The 20,428-nt window shown below is 49.4% G+C and overlaps 1 protein-coding gene across 7 annotated transcripts in view; it reads left to right on the forward strand.

The window, feature by feature from the left end:
* PTPRU (protein tyrosine phosphatase receptor type U) overlaps nucleotides 1-20,428 on the forward strand; it is an 89,166-nt gene that overhangs the window by 57,172 nt on the left and 11,566 nt on the right. For 2 of the 7 annotated variants that reach the window (XM_031666317.1, XM_031666322.1), the window contains 8 exons: nucleotides 9,034-9,224; nucleotides 9,958-10,033; nucleotides 10,536-10,612; nucleotides 12,306-12,323; nucleotides 15,891-15,927; nucleotides 16,599-16,696; nucleotides 16,786-16,902; nucleotides 17,688-17,842. In XM_031666317.1, the coding sequence (XP_031522177.1) occupies nucleotides 9,034-9,224; nucleotides 9,958-10,033; nucleotides 10,536-10,612; nucleotides 12,306-12,323; nucleotides 15,891-15,927; nucleotides 16,599-16,696; nucleotides 16,786-16,902; nucleotides 17,688-17,842 (769 nt within the window). The remainder of the gene's footprint in view (nucleotides 1-9,033; nucleotides 9,225-9,957; nucleotides 10,034-10,535; nucleotides 10,613-12,305; nucleotides 12,324-15,890; nucleotides 15,928-16,598; nucleotides 16,697-16,785; nucleotides 16,903-17,687; nucleotides 17,843-20,428) is intronic. The other 5 variants (XM_031666323.1, XM_021938547.2, XM_031666324.1 and 2 more) reach the window with 3 other exon arrangements.

Here is a 20,428-nt window from a genome sequence, read left to right on the forward strand (position 1 = left end):
ATAACATTTTACATTTTATATTTAAATCTTTATCCATCTGGAATTGATTTTTGTGTGTGGTGGTATAAATTAAGGATTTTATTTTTTCCATGGCGATAAGCCACTGTCCCAGCATCATTTATTATAGTTCACGCTTTCCCTGCTGATTTGCGGTGCCATCCTTCTCGCACACCACATTTCTACAGATACATGGATCATTTTTCAGTTCCCTGTTTCTTTCATTGGTCGTTTTCGTTGATTCCCAACCACACGGTCTAATTATCGATGCTATTTAAGTCTTGATGTCTGAAACATGAAGCCGTGCCAACTTTGTGCTTCATCCAGGATGTCTTGGCTATTTTTGTTTTCATTCTGTCTCTCTTTCTTAATGAGATAGGGTCTAGCTCTGTCACCCAGGCTGGAGTGCAGTGGCACAGTCTGGGCTCACTGCAACCTTCATCTTCTGGGCTCAAGCGATCTCCCACGCCAGCCTCCCGAGGAGCTGGGACTACAGGGGCACACCACCATGCACAGCTAATCTTTGCTTTTTTGTTTTGTTTTGTTTTTTTTGGTAGAGGTGGGGTTTCACTATGTTACTCCAGGCTGGTCTGAAACTCCTGGGCTCCAGTGATCTGCCCGCCTCAGCCTCCCAAAGTGTTGGGATCACAGGCATGAGCCATCACGCCCGGCTAATTCTCTTTGTTATAAATTTTAGAGTCATCTCTTTAAGTTTCTTGAAAAACTTTGTTGGATGGATTTGTATTGAATTTATAGATCAATTTGGGAAGAACCGACATCTTATGAAATTGTCTTTCTACCCATGAAAGTGACGTATATTGCCCCATTTATTTAGGTCTTGAATGTCTTTCAATAATTTTCTCCATAAAATCTTGTACATCTTTTTTTAGATAGATGTCCCTAGGTTCTTTATTTTTGACTTCTATTGCAAATGGTACACTTTTCAAATATTACGTTTCTATTTCTTATATAGAGAAATGCAGTTTATTTTTGATTGTATATTGATCTTATATTCATACTTCTTTTTTTTTTTTCTTTGAGATGGAGTCTCACTCTGTCACCTAGGCTGGAGTGCAGCGGCGCAATCTCGGCTCACTCCAACCTCTGCCTCCCTGGTTCAAGTGATTCTCCTGCCTCAGCCTCCCAAGTAGCTGGGATTACAGACACGCGCCACCACGCCCAGCTAATTTTTTTATCTTTTTAGTAGAGATAGGGTTTCACCATGCTGACCAGGTTAGTCTCGCACTCCTGACCTCAGGTGATCCACCCACCTTGGCCTCTCAAAGTGCTGAGATAACAGGCGTGAGCTACGGTGCCCAGCCTTATATTCATACTTCTTGATATGCTTTCTTATTCTCATTTGTCTGTAGAATGTTTCAGGCTTTCTAAGCAGTTAAAGGATCTGTGAATATCTTTTGCAGAAGAAATAGTTGTTTTTTCTTTCCAATTTCTTATTCTTTTTTTCCCATGGTTTTCTGGCTGGGACCTTCAGTGTTGAATAGAGTGGTTGTAGCTGGAATCTTTGTCTTCTTTTCCTGATTTTAAAAGGAATGTTTCTAACATTTAAACACAGAATGAAGATTGCTTTGGGGTTTTGGTAGAAATGCTTTTATCAGGCTAACCAAGTTCCCTTTAGTTTTTAGTTTGCTGAGAGGTTTTAAGTGGGCATTAAACTTACCAAATACTTTTTTCTGCAATCATTGTGGTAATTATTTTTTCCCCTTTTGTCTGCTAATGGGATTAGTGACATTTTTAGGTTTTTAAAAAAATTACCTTAAATTCAGGGGATAAATTCAACTCGGTCATGATGATTATGATGTTTCTTTTCTTTAGTTTTTTTTTTTTTTTTAGACGGAGTCTCGCTCTGTCGCCAGGCTGGAGTGCAGTGGCGCAATCTCGGCTCACTGCAACCTCCGCCTCCCGGGTTCAAGCAATTCTTCTGCCTCAGCCTCCTAAGTAGCTGGGACTACAGGCGCCCGCCACCATGCCCGGCTAATTTTTGTACTTTTAGTAGAGACGGGGTTTCACCATTTTGGCCAGAATGGTCTTGATCTCTTGACCTCGTGATCTGCCCGCCTTGGCCTCCCAAAGTGCTGGGATTATAGGCGTGAGCCACCGTGCCTGGTCGATGTTTCTTTTCTTTCTTTCTTTTTTTTTCTTTAAGATAGGATCTCACTCTATTGCCCAGGCTGGACTACAGTGCTGTGATCATGGTTCACTGCAACCTCAACCTCCTGGGCTCAAGTAGTCCTCCCACCTCAGCCTCCTGAATAGTTGGGACTACAGGTGCCCACTGCCATGCCTCAGTTTTTTTTTTTTTTTTGTATTTTTTTGTAGAGACGGGGTTTTGTCATGTTGTCCAGGTTGGTCTCGAACCCCTGGGCCCAAGTGATTTACCTATCTTTGCCTCTCAAAGTGCTGGGATTACAGGTGTGAGCCACTGTGTCTGGCCAGATTTTAAACTTCTAATTTGATATATTTAAAGGACTAAGCAACTATTCAGGCTTTCTATTTTTTTTAAATAGAAAGTTACATTTTTGATAATTATATTTGTCTAGGTATTTGGTCATTTTATTTATGTTTTTAAACTCAGTGTTATGCACTTATTAATCATATTATCTTTGTCATCTCTCTCATTAAATTTTCACCATTTTATACCATTTTACCCTGCTTAGTAGCTGTTTTTTTTGTTTTGTTTTGTTTTTTGTTTTTTGTTTTGAAATGGGGTCTCACTCTGTTGCCCAGGCTGGAGTGCAGTGGTGCGATCCTGACTCACTGCAACCCTCTGCCTCCCGGGTTCAAGTGATTCTCCTGCCTCAGCCTCCCTAGTAGCTGGGATTACAGGCACCCACCACCACGCCTGGCTAATTTTTATATTTTTTGTAGAGATGGGGTTTCAGCATGTTGGCCAGGCTGGTCTTGAACTCCTGACCTCAAGTGATCCGTCCACCTCGGCCTTCCAAGGTGTTGGGATTACAGACGTGAGCCACCGTGCCTGCCTGCTTAGTAGCTGTTATTAACCCTTCAAATTACAAATGAGGAAATAGAGGCTTGGAGAGGGGAAGTCACTTGTCCAGGTTAAACAGCCAGAAAGTGGCAGAGTCAGGACTTAAATGCAAATCTTTCTGAATTGCAAACTTGTTTCTACTGCATCATGCTGCACCTTGAGGGATGGGTAGGATTCAGACCGCAGAGATGGGAAGGAAAGGGCATGTGTAGAGGAGGCACAGTATGTGCAAATGTGTGATGACGGGCACGGGAGGAGACAGGGAGAGGTGCGACTGCACTGAATCCTCCAGTGTGTGCTAGAGAGAGCAGGAGATCAGGGTGGTGTGGGCTCATGCCTAGCTGCTGAGTCTTGTTGAGAGACAGAAGCAGGAAACACGGGCTCTGCTCCTGGGATTCACTGATGAGATGGGGAGTCAGGACTGACCCAGGGAAGTCGGGACCAGGCTGATTGCTATGTGGATAGTGGGGACAATCAGTGCTGTCAGTTTTGAGAAAATATGCCCTTGGGCAGGAATGGTCAGCATTTTGGTGAGATGGGTACGGTTGACTGATGGTGAGGAGGAAGGGGCACTGAGCTTGGGCAGAGGTGATGGTTGGAAACTCCAAATGTGTCCAGGTGCTAGGCACAGCGGTTCACACCTGTAATCCCAGCACTTTAGGAGGCAGAGGCAGGCAGATCGCTTGAGGTTAGGAGTTCAAGCCTGGTTAACATGGTGAAACCCCGTCTCTACTAAAAATACAAAAATTAGCTGGGCATGGTGGCAGGCACCTGAAATCCCAGCTACTTGGGAGGCTGAGGCACAGGAATTGCTTGAACCTAGGAGGCAGAGGTTGCAGTGAGCTGAGATCACTCCACCGTACTCCAGCCTGGGAGACAGAGAAAGACTCTGTCTCAAAAAAGAAAAAAAAAAAATGTGTCCAGTAGATGAACTGAACTGAGCCTCAGCACCTTCTCTCTCTTTCTTCTCTGCCCTCCACATGCCGGTCTGGCTTCCATTTCCTTCTTTTCCAAACAGTGGAGGCCAGGTTTTTTGGTTTAGAATGGAAAGCCATGTTGATTTTAGTGCATCCTTCTGTGCAAATTTTAAATGAAGGACTTATCACCGTGGGTAACTGATGGCGGGACTGGTGTGAAGAAGCCAGCTGGAACCTTCCCAAGGTGTTGGAATGAGCCCCGTTGTCTCTGAAGTCCTGCCTGCGAAAACCCTCAGATCCTCCTGGGCCTTGTCTGTCTGGAGCTATTGACTCCTGTGGGTGCCAGTTGGTGTTGGCCAAATTGTTTGTCAAATAAGTGCCAGTTTTTTCCCTGCCCATCAATGCGCCTTAATCAGGTTAGCAGAGAGAGCAGTGGGGACAGCAGGGTCTCAGAGTCAGGTGAATTCAAGCCTGGGTTTGAATCCTAGTGCTGCCATTTACTGAGTGAGTAGCTTAACTCTTCTGGGCCTCAGTTTTCTCATTTGCACAAGAGGAACAATGAGAGTGTCTCCGCCATAGGGATATTCTAGGGAATAAGTGACTTAAGAATTGTGCGGGGCACTCAATATGTTAGATATGGCTAGCTCTTATTACAGGCTGTGCTTCTTTAGGAAAGAAACTTACTTGCTAATTGCAAACAGTTGAGGAAAAGTTTGGGGTGCTACCAAATGGTATAACTGGGGGCCTCTCTTCATCTGAGGGTGGTGGGAATCAGGGGAAGTGCCCATCGCTGAGGGAGGGCTGAGGATTTTCATTTCCAGATGAGGAGACTGAGACCCAGAGAGGTCAAGGAACTTGAGCCAGAATTTGAATTCAGGTCTCTCTGACTCCAAACCTAGTGTTCTTTTTTCTGGGCCTCGGCCCTCCCCGTAAAACATCAGCTGTCCAGTGGTTACTCACAGAAGATGTTCCACAGTCACGATGGAGCCAGGAAGGGCCTGGGAGAGCCCTGGGGTGGAGACTTTGAAGGTGGGCCTCTAGGCAAACTGGTCCTTAGGGGTCGGGGATGGGGTGGAGTAGGAAGTGTGTCTCAAGTCCCACAGGGGAACTCATAGGCAAGGAGAGTAGAGACCTGTCCTCTCTGGGCCCAGAAATTGGAGGGTCCTCTTGGGAACATCATCATCCTGTCCTTTCCTGGTGGTCTTATTTGTAGAACATCTTGTGTTGTTCTTAGGCTCAGCTGTCAGCTGCCCAGATGTGGCTCTGGCTTTCCAGGTGGGACTTTTTGCTTGTTCTCAGCCACTGTGCGCTGATTGCACACCTCCTTGTGGGGCTGTGCCAGGGCTGCCAGCTCTTCAGGATCTCTGGGATAAACTCTTTGGTTCTCTGCCACCCTCATTTGCTCCTTTCTCTGCCAGGAGAGCTCTCTGTGGAGCTGTCGGCCCACTTTCCACAAAGAGCACGAGGGCTTCTCCATCTCGCCAGTTTCTTCTCTGAGTTCTTTGAGCCAACAGAAGTCCCTCTTCTTGAAACTGTTGCACTTGTCTTGTGTGTGTGTTATGGACGCTCCTTGGAATCATCTTTTCAAGTTGCCTTTTAGGTTACAGACCCAAGATCTTACAGCAGAGAAGGACCAAGACTCTTGTCAGCCAGCTTCCCTGGCTTTCTGGCACTCAGGAGCTTCCTTCCTTTCCTGGAAATGACTAGTAATGTCAATAGCTGCCCTTGCAGGTGCGCGCTGTGTGCCAGGCACTGGGCTGCGTGCTTTATATACATTATTATATTTAATATTTACATCATTATATTGGATTGTAACAATTTTTACCTTCACTTGACATGTGAGAATGGAAGTGTGGAGAGAGTAAGTAACATCCTCACGGTCACATACAGAGCTGGGAATTGATCTGAAGTCTGACTCCAGAGCCCATCTCTCAGAGTCTACATTGCATCGTGTTCCCCTGAGGATGTTTCATGAAACAAACAAGAAAAGCCCTCCGTGGCGAAAGATGTTTATGAAACATTGCTGTTTCCACTCCTCTCTTGAAGATTTAAAATGCACACAAACACGCCAAAAGCCCCGAGAGGTCTTGCAGGGAAGAAACCTGTTTGTTTTTGTTTAAACTAGAATTTCACAGACTCCTTTAAAACACAGAATTCCTCTTCCTCCTCTTGCTCTTCTTTTTAATGGGATACCACTTAATGATCTCGCATCCCTACTATTTTCTGAAACACTCTGGCAACCACCATATTAGGCCAGTCTGTTCTCTTTGGACCTCAATTTCCCCATCTGTAAAATTAAGGGTTTGGGCATCCCACCACAATGGCATAACTGGTACTTGATTTGCCATCCAGCTGTAAGCAACCAGAAATCCAGCTAAAATATAGGAATCAGTTGCTTTCAGACATTGAACTATAGACAGCTCAAGACTGTGGTTCCTGAGAGCAGAGAAACAAATGAGGTGAGGCCGTCTTCAAACCATGGCACAGGAAGGTGGAACCCAAGCACAATGGGGCAGCCTCACTGACCTGGTTGGAGTTTGGGGAAGTTGGGCTCATCAGGGGGTCTCCTGGTGATCCTGTATTCAGTCTGCCAGTTAGTTGTTGAGTAGGAATTCTAGGCCAGGCACTGGAGAGGGTTCTTGCAGGGAGGGTCATTTCAGCTGAGAGTTGAAGGATGAGTATGAGTTCATCAGGCAAGAAAAGTAGGGGGAGGAGGGATTTTGGAGGGAGAAGGATAACATATATGGAGTAGGGGCAGGTATCTAAGCCCCACTGACAGTCCCCCACTGGACCCTGCCAGCTTAGACCTGGGCAGAGATTGGCTCGAAAATGGGAGGGCTGGACTTGAATAAGCCCCTTGCAGCCTCACCCAGGGCAGGAGGAGGGACATGAGTACAGTCATGCACCGCATAATGAAGTTTTGATCAACAATGGACTGCATATACCATGGTGGTCCTAGAAGATTATAACGGAGTTGAAAAACTCCTATGACTTAGTGACATTGTAGCCGTCATAATGTCGTCGTGCAATGCATTACTCACTGGTTTGTGGTGATGCTGGAATAAACCTACTGCATTGTCAGTTGTAAAAAAGTTTAGCACATATAATTATGTGCAGTACGTAATAGTTAATAATAATGATGACTGTATTACTGGTTTATGCATTTAATATACTATACTTTTAATCATTATTTTAGAGTGTACTTATTTTTTAAAAAGTTAACTGTAAAACAGCCTCTGGCAGGTCCTTCAGGAAGGGTCCCAGAAGAAGGCACCGTTTTCATAGGCTATGACAGCTACATGTGTGTTATTGCCCCTAAAGACCTCCCAGTGGGACAAGATCCGTGGAGGTGGGAGACGGCGATACTGATGATCCTGACCCTGTGCAGGCCTAGGCTAATGTGTGTGTGTGTGTGTGTGTGTCTTAGTTTTTAACAAAAAATTTTTAAAAACCAAAAAAAAATTTTAAATAGAAAAAAGTGTATAGAATAAAGATAGAAAATATTTTTGTGCAGCTGTACTATGTGCATGTGTCATTATAAAAGTCAAAAAATTCAAATTAAAATATTTCAGTAAGCTAAGGTTAATTTATTATTGAAGAAAGAAAACTATTTTTAAAGAACTGTATTGTAGCCTAAGCATACAGTGTTTATAAAGCTCATGGTAGTGTACAGGAATATTCTAGGCCTTCATATTCACTTACCAGTCACTCAGTGACTCACCCAGGGCAGCTTCCAGTCTTGCGGCTTCATTCATGGTAAATTGCCTTATACAGGTGTACCATTTATTATTATTATTATTATTATTTTTCTTTTGAGACGGAGTCTTGCAAAAGACTCCGTCGCCTGGGCTGGAGTGCAGTGGCGCAATCTCGGCTCACTGCAACCTCTGCCTCCAAGGTTCAAGTGATTCTCCTGCCTCAGCCTCCCAGGTAGCTGGGATTACAGGCTCATGCCAACACACCCAGCTAACTTTTTGTATTTTTAGTAGAGACAGGGTTTTACCATGTTGTCCAGGTTGGTCTCGAACTCCTGACCTCGTGATTCTCCTGCCTCGGCCTCCCAAAGTGCTGGGATTACAGGTTTGAGCCACCGCACCCGGCCCATTTATTATGTTTTATAGCATATTTTTACCGTGCATTTTCTGCGTTTAGATACGTAAATACTTACCATTGTGTTATAATTGCCTACAGTATTCAGTACAGGTTTGTAGCGTAGGAGCAATAGGCTACGCTGTGCAGCCCAGGTCTGTGGAGTAGGCTGTACCATCTGGGTTTGTGTAAATACATTCTGTGGTGTTCTCACAAAGACCAAATCACCTAACAATGCATTTTTCAGAACGTATCCCTGTTGTTAAGCAATGCATGAGTATTAAGTGAGTGAGTGGAAGTGTGTGTCCCAAGGCGGGTGTGGCTGTTTTCTTAGTTCCAGGACCTGATCTCCAAGACCAGAGTGGGACGTCCTTGGGAATGCTGAGCAGAACAGCCGGGGACAGGGTGGTCCTGGGGGCTGCGGGGAGGGTGGTTTCCCAGGGTGTGTGAGGAGCTACGCACCTCTCCACCCACTCCCCCATTGGCTGCGGCCCTGCACGGTCTGACAGTGGAACTGCCTGCGTAGGAGACAGGCTCCTATTCAGGTGCCTCACATTAATCTGCAGAGGGGTTGGCAGTAGCTGCTAATTTCCAATTTGCTTGTCTTTGAATGGGGGTAATTGCTGGGAGTTGCCAGTGTTCCAGGTTGTTCTCTGGAAGAAGGGAGGAAGAAGGGGCGTCTGTCGTGGGCTCTGCGGAGCGCTGCCTTCTGCAGGGAGTGCGGTGAAGGCTCGTGGGATGGAGTGAGGGGATAATGGAATCATAGCCAGGCAGGGCCACAACGGCCTTCGGAGACCACCTGATCTGACCTGCTCATTCTACAGGTGGAACTGAGATTCGGAGGGAGGGGATGTGCCCAGGATCACACAGGGTGGGCCTGACTAGGTACTTGGCTCCAGCCAACAACCCAGCCATCCTTGGCATTGGCTGTGCCTCCCCACCCCCATACCCCCCCAGTCTCTCCAGGGCCCCCAAGGCTGGGACGTGTGTGTCAAGAACTGCTTTGTCTTTCTCTGACTGCAGGAGACCAGCGCAGCGGTGGGGTCACTGAGGCCAGCAGCCTCCTGGGGGGCTCCCCGAGGCGTCCCTGTGGCCGGAAGGGCTCCCCGTACCACACGGGGCAGCTGCACCCTGCAGTGCGTGTGGCGGACCTTCTGCAGCACATCAACCAGATGAAGACGGCTGAGGGTTACGGCTTCAAGCAGGAGTACGAGGTGCACGCCGGCCCCGGGCCAGCAGGACCCCTGCGGAGGCCTCACCTGGTTCTCACTCTCTGTGGACTCTGACCCTGGCAACCCTCAGCCTAGCCCTGGTTGGACCCCTGCTCTGACAGTTCCCAACTCAACCTTTTTGACCTTGACTCTGACCCTCATCCGAATTTTAGACTGATACGGTTTTTCATTCTCATGCTAACCCTGATTTGAAATCTGACTTTGAATCTCATCTCCATCTTTATGTGGACTGTGATCGGGATCCTTATTCTGTCCCTAATCTGAACCTTCCCACCGACACTGACCTTGACCTAATCCCAGCCTGACATTGATCCTGAGTGTCATCCTAAGCTCCATTTGAACTCTGGATCTTATCTCACCTTTGTCTGAACTCCAACAACGCCCTTATCCTAATCTAAATCTGACCCCCACCTTTACCTTCTTTCTAGTCCTTATTCTCAGCCTGACCCTTATTCCAAAATGTCTTTGAACCCTGACCCTCTTTTCCTCTTTTCTCATTTCCCTTCCCCCCACACGCCTTGGTTTTGACCCTGGTCCCTGGCTTTATGATAAAAGGACCCACAGTGACAGTGACTTTATCTCAGGCCCAAGTTCAGCTTGAACCTGGCCCTTATTGTCCCACTCCCATCCTGCCTACATCATCCCCATTGAGGGGAAGGGGCCCTATGAGTGAGGGTCCCTCTCTCCCACTGACCACCACTTCCCCTTCTGGTAGAGCTTCTTTGAAGGCTGGGACGCCACAAAGAAGAAAGACAAGGTCAAGGGCAGCCGGCAGGAGCCAATGCCTGCCTGTGAGTCCTGGGGAAGGGCCTGGGGTCTAGGGCAGTGGGCGGGAGGGCATCAGGAAGGGGAGCACAGCCAGGGTGAGCTGGGGCAGCCTCAGAGATGATAGTAGCATTGGCCACCTTTTATTGAGGGCCTGCCACATGCCACGCCCTGTGCTTGTTTCATTTATTTCCATCAATTCCCCTGTGAAGCGGGAAATACTATAATCCCCGTTTTACAGATAAGGAAACTGAGGCTTGGGAGATTAAGATTCCTGCTCAAGGTCTCAGAGCTAGTAATTGCCTGAGCAGCATACACTCTTGGGCCTCGTTGACTCCATAGCCCAGACTCTACCCCCTGGTGTGTCCTGCCTCCCATGGTGCCCAGAGACTACTGGTAAGCCCTGAGACTCTAGGTTCCCTGGTGGCCCTGCCTGTGCCCTATCCCCCAGCCTCCAGGAATCCCTCCCTGACTGCCTAGCTCTGGGCTCCCCAGTTCAGCCCCTTCCCACCTGCTCTGTGTTTACAGATGATCGGCACCGAGTGAAACTGCACCCGATGCTGGGAGACCCCAATGCTGACTACATTAATGCCAACTACATAGATGTGAGTGCCTTGCCCTGTCATTTCTGCAGACCTGGCCCTGCCCGCTCCAGGCTTACTATCCAGGCAGGGCAGAAACCTGTTGGGATAAATGGGGGTTCAAGTGGCTGAGTTTGGAGTGCCCCCATCTCTGCAGTCAGTGCCAGGGTGCTCAGAGGAGGGAGGACAGTGGGCAGCAGATTCTGGAAGGCTTTCCGTAGGCTGGAGTTGGCCTGAGAGATGAGGTGCTTTAGGGAAGCAGAGCAAAGGGAAGAGGCAGACAGCTAGGCCAAGAGGTGAGGAAGGCGGGAGGCATGGAGAATGGGATTCTCACCGTGCACCGTGAGGCTGAAGAGGTAGGCAGGGGCTGGATTGTGAACACCTAAAATGGCAGGCTCCGGAGTGGGGGCTTTTTCCTAGGGGCACCAGGGAGTTGTTAAAGTGTTTTGACCATAATCAGAGTGGTCCTTTAAGAATAACAACACACGTTTATCCAGCACATACTGGGTGCCAAGCACTGTGCTAAGCACTTTACACCCAAGATCTCCTTTTCTGTAATCCCTCCACCCACCCTCCGAGGCACTTAGCACCATGACCTCACTTTACAGGTGAGGAAACCGGGGCTCAGAGACGCGAAGCAACTTGTCCCGGGTTGCACAGCTAGTGAGTGGTAAAGAAAGGACTCAAATCTCAGCCTGTCTTTGTCTCTAAAGCCTTTGCTGCCGTGAGGCTGTCCTGCCCCCTGCTGCAGCAGCAGGACTTGGATGGATGGGAGGGAGGGGCCAGAGACAGAGTAGGCAGCCAGGAGGCTTGGGCTTGGGTGTCAAGGAGAGGTGATGAGTCTACTCCCTAGGTGTGGAAGAGGGGTGAGACGGGACAGGGCCCCTAACCCCTACAGCAAACCAAGTTTGGGAGAGCATCATTTAATCACGTATGAAATAAATTTTAAGCACTTCCTTTGTGCCACGCATTGTGCTGGGCACCAGGGATACAGATGTGAACAAGACAGTCATGACCTCTGCTTTCCTTGAACGTATCTATTCGAATGGGTGAGACAGACATTTCTACAAATCAAAATAACTTCAGATGAGATGAGCAAGCACAGGCCAGGAGAGAGATCACACAGATTGAGTGTTACACAGCAGGCTAGTGGCAGAGCCAGGGCTGGTGTGGCGGGCTTTGTGGAGGAAGCAGGGCTTGAGCTGCCTCTGGGTGGCTGGAGAGGAGAGAGAAGAGTATCCCGGGTGGGGAGCTGCCTAAGCAAAGGCCTGAGGGGCCAGGCGGAGCAAGGCACAGGTCTGGGAGCCGAGGTAGTCAGGGCCTCTGGAGGTGGCCTCTCCTCTCCCTCTTCTTCTCCTCCTCCTGGGGCCAGATGTGCCATGCCATGTTTCCCAGAATCCCTTGCTGCCTCCCCCACTCATCCTATCCCTTGGTTGGAGTCAGGGCCAGGCCTGGCCTCGCAGACTTGGGCAGCTTTGGTGACAGTGGGCCTCTCCTTGGTCTTGTCAAGGTCCCAGTTGGCTTCTCTTGGGCCCTGGCAGGGACACACCACTCCCCACTCTGTGGCTCAGCCCGGCCCAGCCTGCCCGTCTCCGCTCTGCCTGCCCTGCTCACATCGCCCATTCTGGCCACTCCTGTGCTCCGTCCACCTCCATCTGCCCCTGGCCTAATATCTGTCTCTTTTGCTTTGTACTGTTCCCTCACTGGAATCATTAAGATTCGGATAAACCGAGAAGTAAGTATCTCTCTCCCCTTCTCCTCCTCCTCCTCTTCCTCCTGTCTGTCTGACTGGCTGTATCTCAGACTCTCTCACAGTCTCTGGCTGTCTCTCTCTCTCTCTCTGTCTCTGTCCTTCCTTTCTACTTATGTGCCCAGCACCAACCGTCCATTTCAGCAGCCTGGCCAGGGGCCGCCCAGGGCTGAAGATTCGAGAGTGTTCCTATTGTAAGCAGTTCCCTCCCATCCTCCACTGCCATGAGCAGGGGCAGCAGTGTTGGGGGTGCTTCCCCTGCCCCATTCTGCACTGGTCACCACTGTCTGTCACCTTCCTTCCCTGGCCCCGCCATTCCCCAGGAGTCCTCCCTAGCTGCACCTTCTACAGGACCCTTTGGAGGGTGCAGGGGAAGCTGCCCTGGAGGGCCCTGTTTCTGCTGCTTGAGGGTCAAGATCTTGGACAGCCCCAGGTCAGCCTCCTAAAACTGCTTTCCCTAGTGTTCAAATACCTTCGTGATCAGTTTGCCTGAAACTCAACCCTGACCATTTTCCCCTCAATTTAGCCTTAATTTGAATGTTTTTTGGAGGGAGCAGTTTGGATATTCTGTTTTAAAATTATGCATTTTTTTTTTTTTTTCTTTTTGAGACGGAGTTTCACTTTTGTTGCCCAGGCTGGAGTGTAGTGGCACGATCTTGGCTCACTGCAACCTTTGCCTCCCCGGTTCAAGTGATTCTCCTGCCTCAGCCTTCCAAGTAATTGGGATTATAGGCATGCACCACCACACCCGGCTAATTTTTGTATTTTTATTAAAGATGGCGTTTCACCATGTTAGGCTGGTCTCAAACTCCTGACCTTAGGTGATCCACCTGCCTTGGCCTCCCAAAGTGCTGGGATTACAGGCATGAGCCACCACACCTGGCCCATTTTTTAGCCTTTTAAAATTTAAAAAAAAACTACCATAATTCATCTAGCTATTCTCTGATTTGACTTCTTTTTTCTTTTTTTTTTGAGACAGATTCTTGCTCTGTCACCCAGGCTGGAGGGCAGGGGTGTGATAATGGCTCACTGCAGCCTTGAACTCGTATGCACAAGCAATCCTCCTACCTCAGCCTACTGAGTAGCTGGGACTACAGGCGTGTGCTGCCATGCCTGGCTAATTTTTTTCATTTTTTTTTTTTTTTAAAAGAGATGGGGTCTTCCCAGCACTTTGGGAGGCCAAGGAAGGCAGATTGCTTGAGTCCAGGAGTTCGAGACCAGAGTGGGCAACATAGTGAGATTGTCTCTACAAAAAATACAAAAATTAGCTGGGTGTGGCGGCTCATGCCTGTAGTCCCAGATACTGGGGAGGCTGAAGTGGGAGGATCGCTTAAGCCCGGGAGGCAGAAGTTGCAGTGAGCCGAGATCATGCCATTGCACTCCAGACTGAGCAACAGAGCCAGTCCCTGACTCAAAAAAAAAAAAAAAAAAAAAAGAGAGAGACAGAGAGAGAGAGAGAGATGGGGCCTCACTATGTTGCCTAGGCTGGGAGTTTTTAATACATATATACTGTTTTCATAATATTTAATGATTGATATGATTATTTGCTATTTTGTGGGTGCTTTTTCCATATTGTCTCCTTTTTCCTTTAAAAAATATATTTCTTGGCTGGGTGCAGTGGCTCGCACCTGTAATGTCAGTACTTGGGGAGGCTGAGGCAGGAGGATTGCTTGAGCTCAGGAGTTAGACCAGCCTATGTAACATAGTGAGACCCTGTTTCTACAAACAAACCAACAAACAAAAATTAGTTGGATGTAGTGGCCTGTGCCTGTAGTCCCAGCTACTTGGGAGGCTGACGTGGGAGGACTGCTTGAGCACTGGAGTTCGAGGCTGCAGTGGAGACAGTGGCATAGAGTGACAGCAGGAGGGAATTGAGCTAGACATGAAGTTCCAGTGCTGTGGGCTGGGAGACGCTGGGAGGCTTTTCATCATTACTCACTTTGACTGTGTTTTGGTCCTTTTCATGGGAACAGTGAGCAGGTATCCAACAGAATCTCTGAGTGTCTTGCTATTATCCTCATATTGCAGAGGAGAACAAAGGCTTAGAGAGGTTGAGAGCCTGGCTACTCAGAGGATGTTTTGAGGCCAGCAATATGGACACCCCCTGGGAACTGGTGATGCAAAATCCTGGGCCCCACCCCAGACCTTTGAATCTGAATCTGCCTTTTAACAAGATCCCCGGGAGATTTATATGCTCAAGAAAAACTGAGAAGCACCTTCTCAGCGCTCAGAGTTACACAGCTACTACTGCATAGCTGTGGCAGGGACCCAGGTCCATTCAGCTCCAAGACTCGGATTCTTCACCCCATAGTCAATCACCTTCTGCCCCAGCAATTCGTGACTTCCATTTGATCCACTTGATTCATTTGTATCTTCAAGGATACTGCTTCAGCTTTAAAATAGTAGTAGTAGTAGTAATAATGGCTGTTACTGATTAAGTACTGACTTTGTGCTAGACCCAGTGCCAGGCATTTAACATACTACTTTATTTGCTCATCACAACAGCCCCTCAGAGGTAAATGCTGTAATTGTTCCATTTTATAGACACGAAAATGGAGGCATAGAGAAATGAAGGGGTTTTTGCTCAAAGGCACACAGCTAGTGAGAGGTAGAGCTGGGATTTGAACCTTGGCAGTCTGGCCCCCGGACTCCTCAGGCCTGGGAAGTTCACGAGACCAGAGTTGTTGCTGGGAGCTGTGTTGAGAGTGTAAACTTGAGGTAGGGGCCTGGGCTAGTTTTCTCCGTGCCAGCCCTGCAGTACTAATTCCCCTTTCCGCATTGCCCGCATTGATGCCCTTGGTATCTGGTGAATTCTTTCGCTTAGAAAGATGAGGCCTTATGGCAGGACCTCATGGGTGGCTGTGGCCCTGGGGTGGCTTGTGGGAGGGCAGGTTTCTCTCCTTAGCTTGGGGGCTCTGGGGATGGAGGATGAAGTAGCTCTTGGCCTCTCTCTTGTGGGAGGTGGTACAGGTAAAGTGCTTAGCACAGTATGTGACCATAACAGGGTCATTATTATTGATCTTAAAGATTTTAACATTTTATCTAAGGGCCATGAGTAATGCCTGTGCCCATATACTTCCATCCTGAAGCCCTCATCTAGGCCCACCATGCTCTGAGTGACTGAGGAGTAGGGGGGAGGGGTACTGTCCATGCTGGTTATCCCGAGGGGGGCTAGGATAACTGACAAACTCTGGTTACCCCACATTTGGGATCTGGGTTGTTTAGAGCTTCTGGAACCCTGGGAACAGGCAGGGCCATTGGGGACTGTGTCTCCCAACGACAGCCTGGCACATAAAGGAGTCATGTTCTCTCCGGGGTTGCACAGCCCAGGTTGGATTAAGTCCACAACTCTGGTGTTCCAGCTGCATTTCTCCACTTCCTCAGGGACTAGGGGGGATGCAAAGTCACCCTGGGTAGGAGGTCCTAGGGACGCGAGGGCACAGTTCCCTGGTGGGGTAGGGGTTCTGCCGCTGGGAGGGGAGGGCAGAGGGGGTGTGAGGGAGTGAGGGGCTGCTCCCTGGGGTCTAACCGCTCCCTCTCCTCCTGTTCCAGGGTTACCACAGGTCAAACCACTTCATAGCCACTCAAGGTACCTGGCACCTCTGCCCACATGCACCTTCCTGTGTGCCTCCTGGCATGCTGGAATGCCCTCAGCTTGCCTTTCTGCCTCCCCTGCTGATCCACTTGGATTCCTGAATGTCCCCCAACCCTCGCCACATTCTGGCTCCCTGCTTGTTCATCTGCTCCCTATTCTGCTGGGTCTCTTGGAATCTGGCCGACTGTCTTTGTCCCCTCTTTGTGTTTGTGTCTCCCTGATGTGCTTGGTCCATCTGCGGTTGCTGGTCCACCTGCCTGTCTCCAAAGTGGTGTTTGCGAAAGGGCTAGCCGGGCTCAGGTCTCATGGGTGTGGGTTGGGCCTCTCGGTCTGGTGGCTGCCTGGGTTCTTCTGTTTGCATCTCTTTCCGCGACTGTCCATCTGTCTGTCCCTCCTGGACACTCATGCCATTGCCAAACCATCTGGCCCTCCTCCAGGGTCCCATTCAGGATGAGCGGGCTCTTTAGCCAGGCCCTCTCTGATGCAATGCAGCCTCAGGGCCCTACAGGCAGGCGTCAGCTGCAAGCTGGGTGTTGTGGGCAGCATGAAGCCCCTGTTGGGGCTCAGGAGGCCTCCTGGCCTAGGGCGTGGTGCTGGATGGTGCTGGGTGTGCTGACCTGGGGTGGAGACCTTGTCTCAGGGACAGGCATCCTCCGCATCCCCAGGGCCGAAGCCTGAGATGGTCTATGACTTCTGGCGCATGGTGTGGCAGGAGCACTGTTCCAGCATCGTCATGATCACCAAGCTGGTCGAGGTGGGCAGGGTAAGCCGGGCTGTGGGGCGAGCTGGGGCGCATGGCAGGCCAAGGGGGCAGCGACGAGCCCACTGAGTCCCGTCCTGTGGGGCCTTCAGGTGAAATGCTCACGGTATTGGCCAGAGGACTCAGACACCTACGGGGACATCAAGATCACGCTGGTGAAGACGGAGACCCTGGCTGAGTATGTCGTGCGCACTTTTGCCCTGGAGCGGGTGAGTCTCCCCGCCGCCTGTTCCCTGCAGAGGGTGTCTGAGCAGGGATCAGAGCCCACTCCCACTTCCCCCAACTCTGGGAGCAGGAGGGTGAGGAGCACACTGCTGCCCATCCCAGCGAGGAAGCTACTTGGTCACTGTTTGCTGGGAGCACTCTGGAAGGGCAGGAAGGTAACTGCCTTTGTTGGTGCCCGTAAGAGGAAGCCGAGACAATGAAGGGGATGACAGTATCTGCCAGGCGCTGGCTCCTACTCTGTGCTGAGCCTGTTACACATATTGTTTCAGTCCTGGAAAGCTCCATGGGATTAGCCCAGATACGGAAAGTGAGGCTCAGAGGGCTTATGCCAGGCAGGAGAGGCCACATAGTCAGTGACTGGCTGGCGAGTCCTGTCCACGATCCCATTTGATCTGCTCTGTAAAGTCCTCAGAGGAAAGATAGTTTTTTTCCTTTAAATTAAGACCCTGGGAGTCAAAATGATCTATGTTTACGCAGCAACCTAGTGGCAGAGGTGAGTATTACATAACCCAGGTTTAGGCATCAGGCAGACCATTGTCCAAATCCTGCGTGTTGTCGGTTTCTCTAACCTTGGGAAAGTGGCTTCTCCTCTTTGAGCCTTAGTTTTCTTGTTTGTACGATGGGACATTAATATCTACTTCATCAATAAATTGATCATTGGGATTAGTTGAGATTATACAATGAGACGCTCACCACAGTGCCTGGCACACAGCAGGTGTCTAGTAGATGCTGCCAGGGACTCTGACTGTTATTCCCATTGTCTCCCCAGAGAGGCTACTCTGCCCGGCACGAGGTCCGCCAGTTCCACTTCACAGCGTGGCCAGAGCATGGCGTCCCCTACCACGCCACGGGGCTGCTGGCTTTCATCCGGCGCGTGAAGGCCTCCACCCCACCTGATGCCGGGCCCATTGTCATCCACTGCAGGTGGGGCACTGGGAATCACAAGGAGAAAAGGGGCCCTTCTCCCTGGGAAGTTGGGCTTGGGGTTGGGTTGGTTTAGGATCCATAGTGGAGACCAGGCCTGGGTTCTCCTGCTTAGAGATAAAGTACAGGAGGGAGCAACCCCCAAAGGCCCTGTCCCCTTTGAGCTGTGGCTCTGAAGTTGGCACCTTCATGTGCTCCCCAAGACCTGTGAAGACCTGTGAAGCCCCTTGACCCAGTTGCTGAGGAGGCACTGGAGATAGGGAAGGGCCTAGGGGCTGGTGAGACACCACACGATTGAGTTCTGCCTGCTTTCAGTAAGCAGCTTTTCGTTGTACACCTGCTGCGTGCTAGGTCTGGCCTGGGGGTGGGAAGGACTTCAGTTCTTTCCGCCAAACCCAGTGGGCCTTGCCCACCCACTGGCCGTCACACCTTCTGCAGACCCTGACTGGCTCCCGTGACCCCAGCTGCCCCTCCTCTCTCTGCTTCCTCCCTGGCTCCACATCTTTCTCTTGCTTCTTAAATGGGGACCCAGCACGCTGTCCTGGTCTGCCCTCTGTCTCCTCCTGGAGAGCCTAACCCCCAACCTTTGTGGCTTTGTCCACGGCCTCTGGGTCTCATTGTGGTTCCTCTACTGTGTTCTTATCAGCTCCCCAAATGCCACATGGTAGAGTCGTCCTCCCTGCCCTGCCACCTAAACCAGCTTCTCTTTGATTTCTTTAGGCCTCTTTAAGAGGCCATCTTTTCAAAACAAAACTTTATTGATATATAATACACTTAAAGCAAAGTGCAGAAATATGTTTAAAAATATGAATTTTCATAAACTGGGCACACCTGTGAAATAACCAGCTCTACTCAGATTAAGAAACAGAATATTGGCTGGGCACAGGGGCTCATGCCTATAATCTCAGCACTTTGGGAAGCCAAGGTGGGAGGATCATTTGAGGCCAAAAGTTCGAGACCAGCCTGGGCAACATAATGAGACCTCATTGCTACAAAAATAAAAAAAAATTAGTGGGGCGCGGTGGCACAAGCCTGTAGTCCCAGCTACCTGTGAGGCTGAGGCGGGAGGTTTGAGTATGGGAGTTCCAGGTTACAGTAAACTGTAATTGCACCACTGTACTCCAGCCTGGGCAACAGAGCGAGACTCTGCCTCTAAAAAAATTTTTTTTTAAAGTAAAGAAAGGAACAGAACATGAACAGTTCCCAGAAGCCCCCTTGAGCCCGTTTCTGGCCTGAATTCCCCCATCCCCAGTCCCAGAGAAATCACTGTTCTGACTTCTACAGCACAGTTAGTTTCGCATGTTTTTGGACTTGTCATAAATGGAATCATACAGCATGTACTGTTTGCTGTTTGTCTTCTTTCCCTCAGCCTTAGGTTTGTGAGGTTCGTCCACAGTGGATCATCTTCCATCGAGTGAATAAATGACAGTGTGTTTGTCCATTCTGCCATGATAGGCATTTGGGTTGTTTCCAGTCTTGAGCTATTATGAGTAGTGCTGCTAAGGACATTCGATCATATGTCTTTTGGCCAAGAAATGTATTTCTTTCTGTGTGGTATGCATGTAGGAGTAGAACTGTTGTCTGTGTGAACGTTCAGCTTTAGGAGATATTGCTGAGCAGTTTTCCAAGGGGGTTGTGCTAAGTTAAGCCCCACCAGGGATATACAGGATATTCAGTTGCTATATGTCCTTGCCAGCACGTGGATGCCACCATTTTGAAACCTGAAATCTTGCTGTCATCTTTGTCCACTCTCCTTCCCCTTCAACTCTGCGCAACCTTGTGTGAGGACAAGGATCTTGATGTGCCTTCAGTCAAATTAGGGAGATAGCCATGTAAACGATGACTTTGTAGCAGGAAGAGTGTTTTATTGAATTAATTAATTATTTTTTTTGAGACAGGATCTTGTTCTGTGATCCAGGCTGGAGTGCAGTGATGTAGTCTCGGCTCACTGCAACCTCCACCTCCTGGGTTCAAGCGATTCTTCTGCCTCAGCCTCCTGAGTAGCTGGGATTATAGGCACATACCACCACACCCGACTAATTTTTGTATTTTTTGGTAGAGACAGGATTTCACTATGTTGGCCAGGCTGGTCTCAAACTCCTGACCTCAAGTGATCCATCCACCTCAGCCTCCCAGAGTGCTGGGGTTAGCCACCGTGCGTGGCCATGAAGAGTGTTTTAATAAAAACCTGCCCACATTGCTTTGGGACCTCAAAAGAATGACATCATCCCAGAAGGGTCAGGGATGCTCCAGCTATGTGAATGGGTATGAGTGTGTGGGCTTTTAGAGGATGTGTAGGAGATTTGGTGGTTTTCAGGAGGAAAGAACATTCTTGAATTAGCTCCGAGGGTCTCCTCTCCTAATCTAAGTTGCTAGGTTGAGCCAGTGTCACCTTTGCATTCTCCCCACCCTCTCTCCTCTCCTTCCCCAAGGCCCATCCCATCTCTGTCCTCTAGCACATTTCACCAGCGCTCTTCCATCCAGCAGCCTGCGCCCTGGCTCCTTACTTGGGGAGGGGCAATCATCTCTGTGTCCCTGTCCTCTGTATGGTGTAGACATGGCCAGTGCCCTCCTCTCTTCTTCTCC

This window comes from Papio anubis, chromosome 1, assembly GCF_008728515.1.
Source record: "Papio anubis isolate 15944 chromosome 1, Panubis1.0, whole genome shotgun sequence".
NCBI lineage: Eukaryota > Metazoa > Chordata > Mammalia > Primates > Cercopithecidae > Papio > Papio anubis.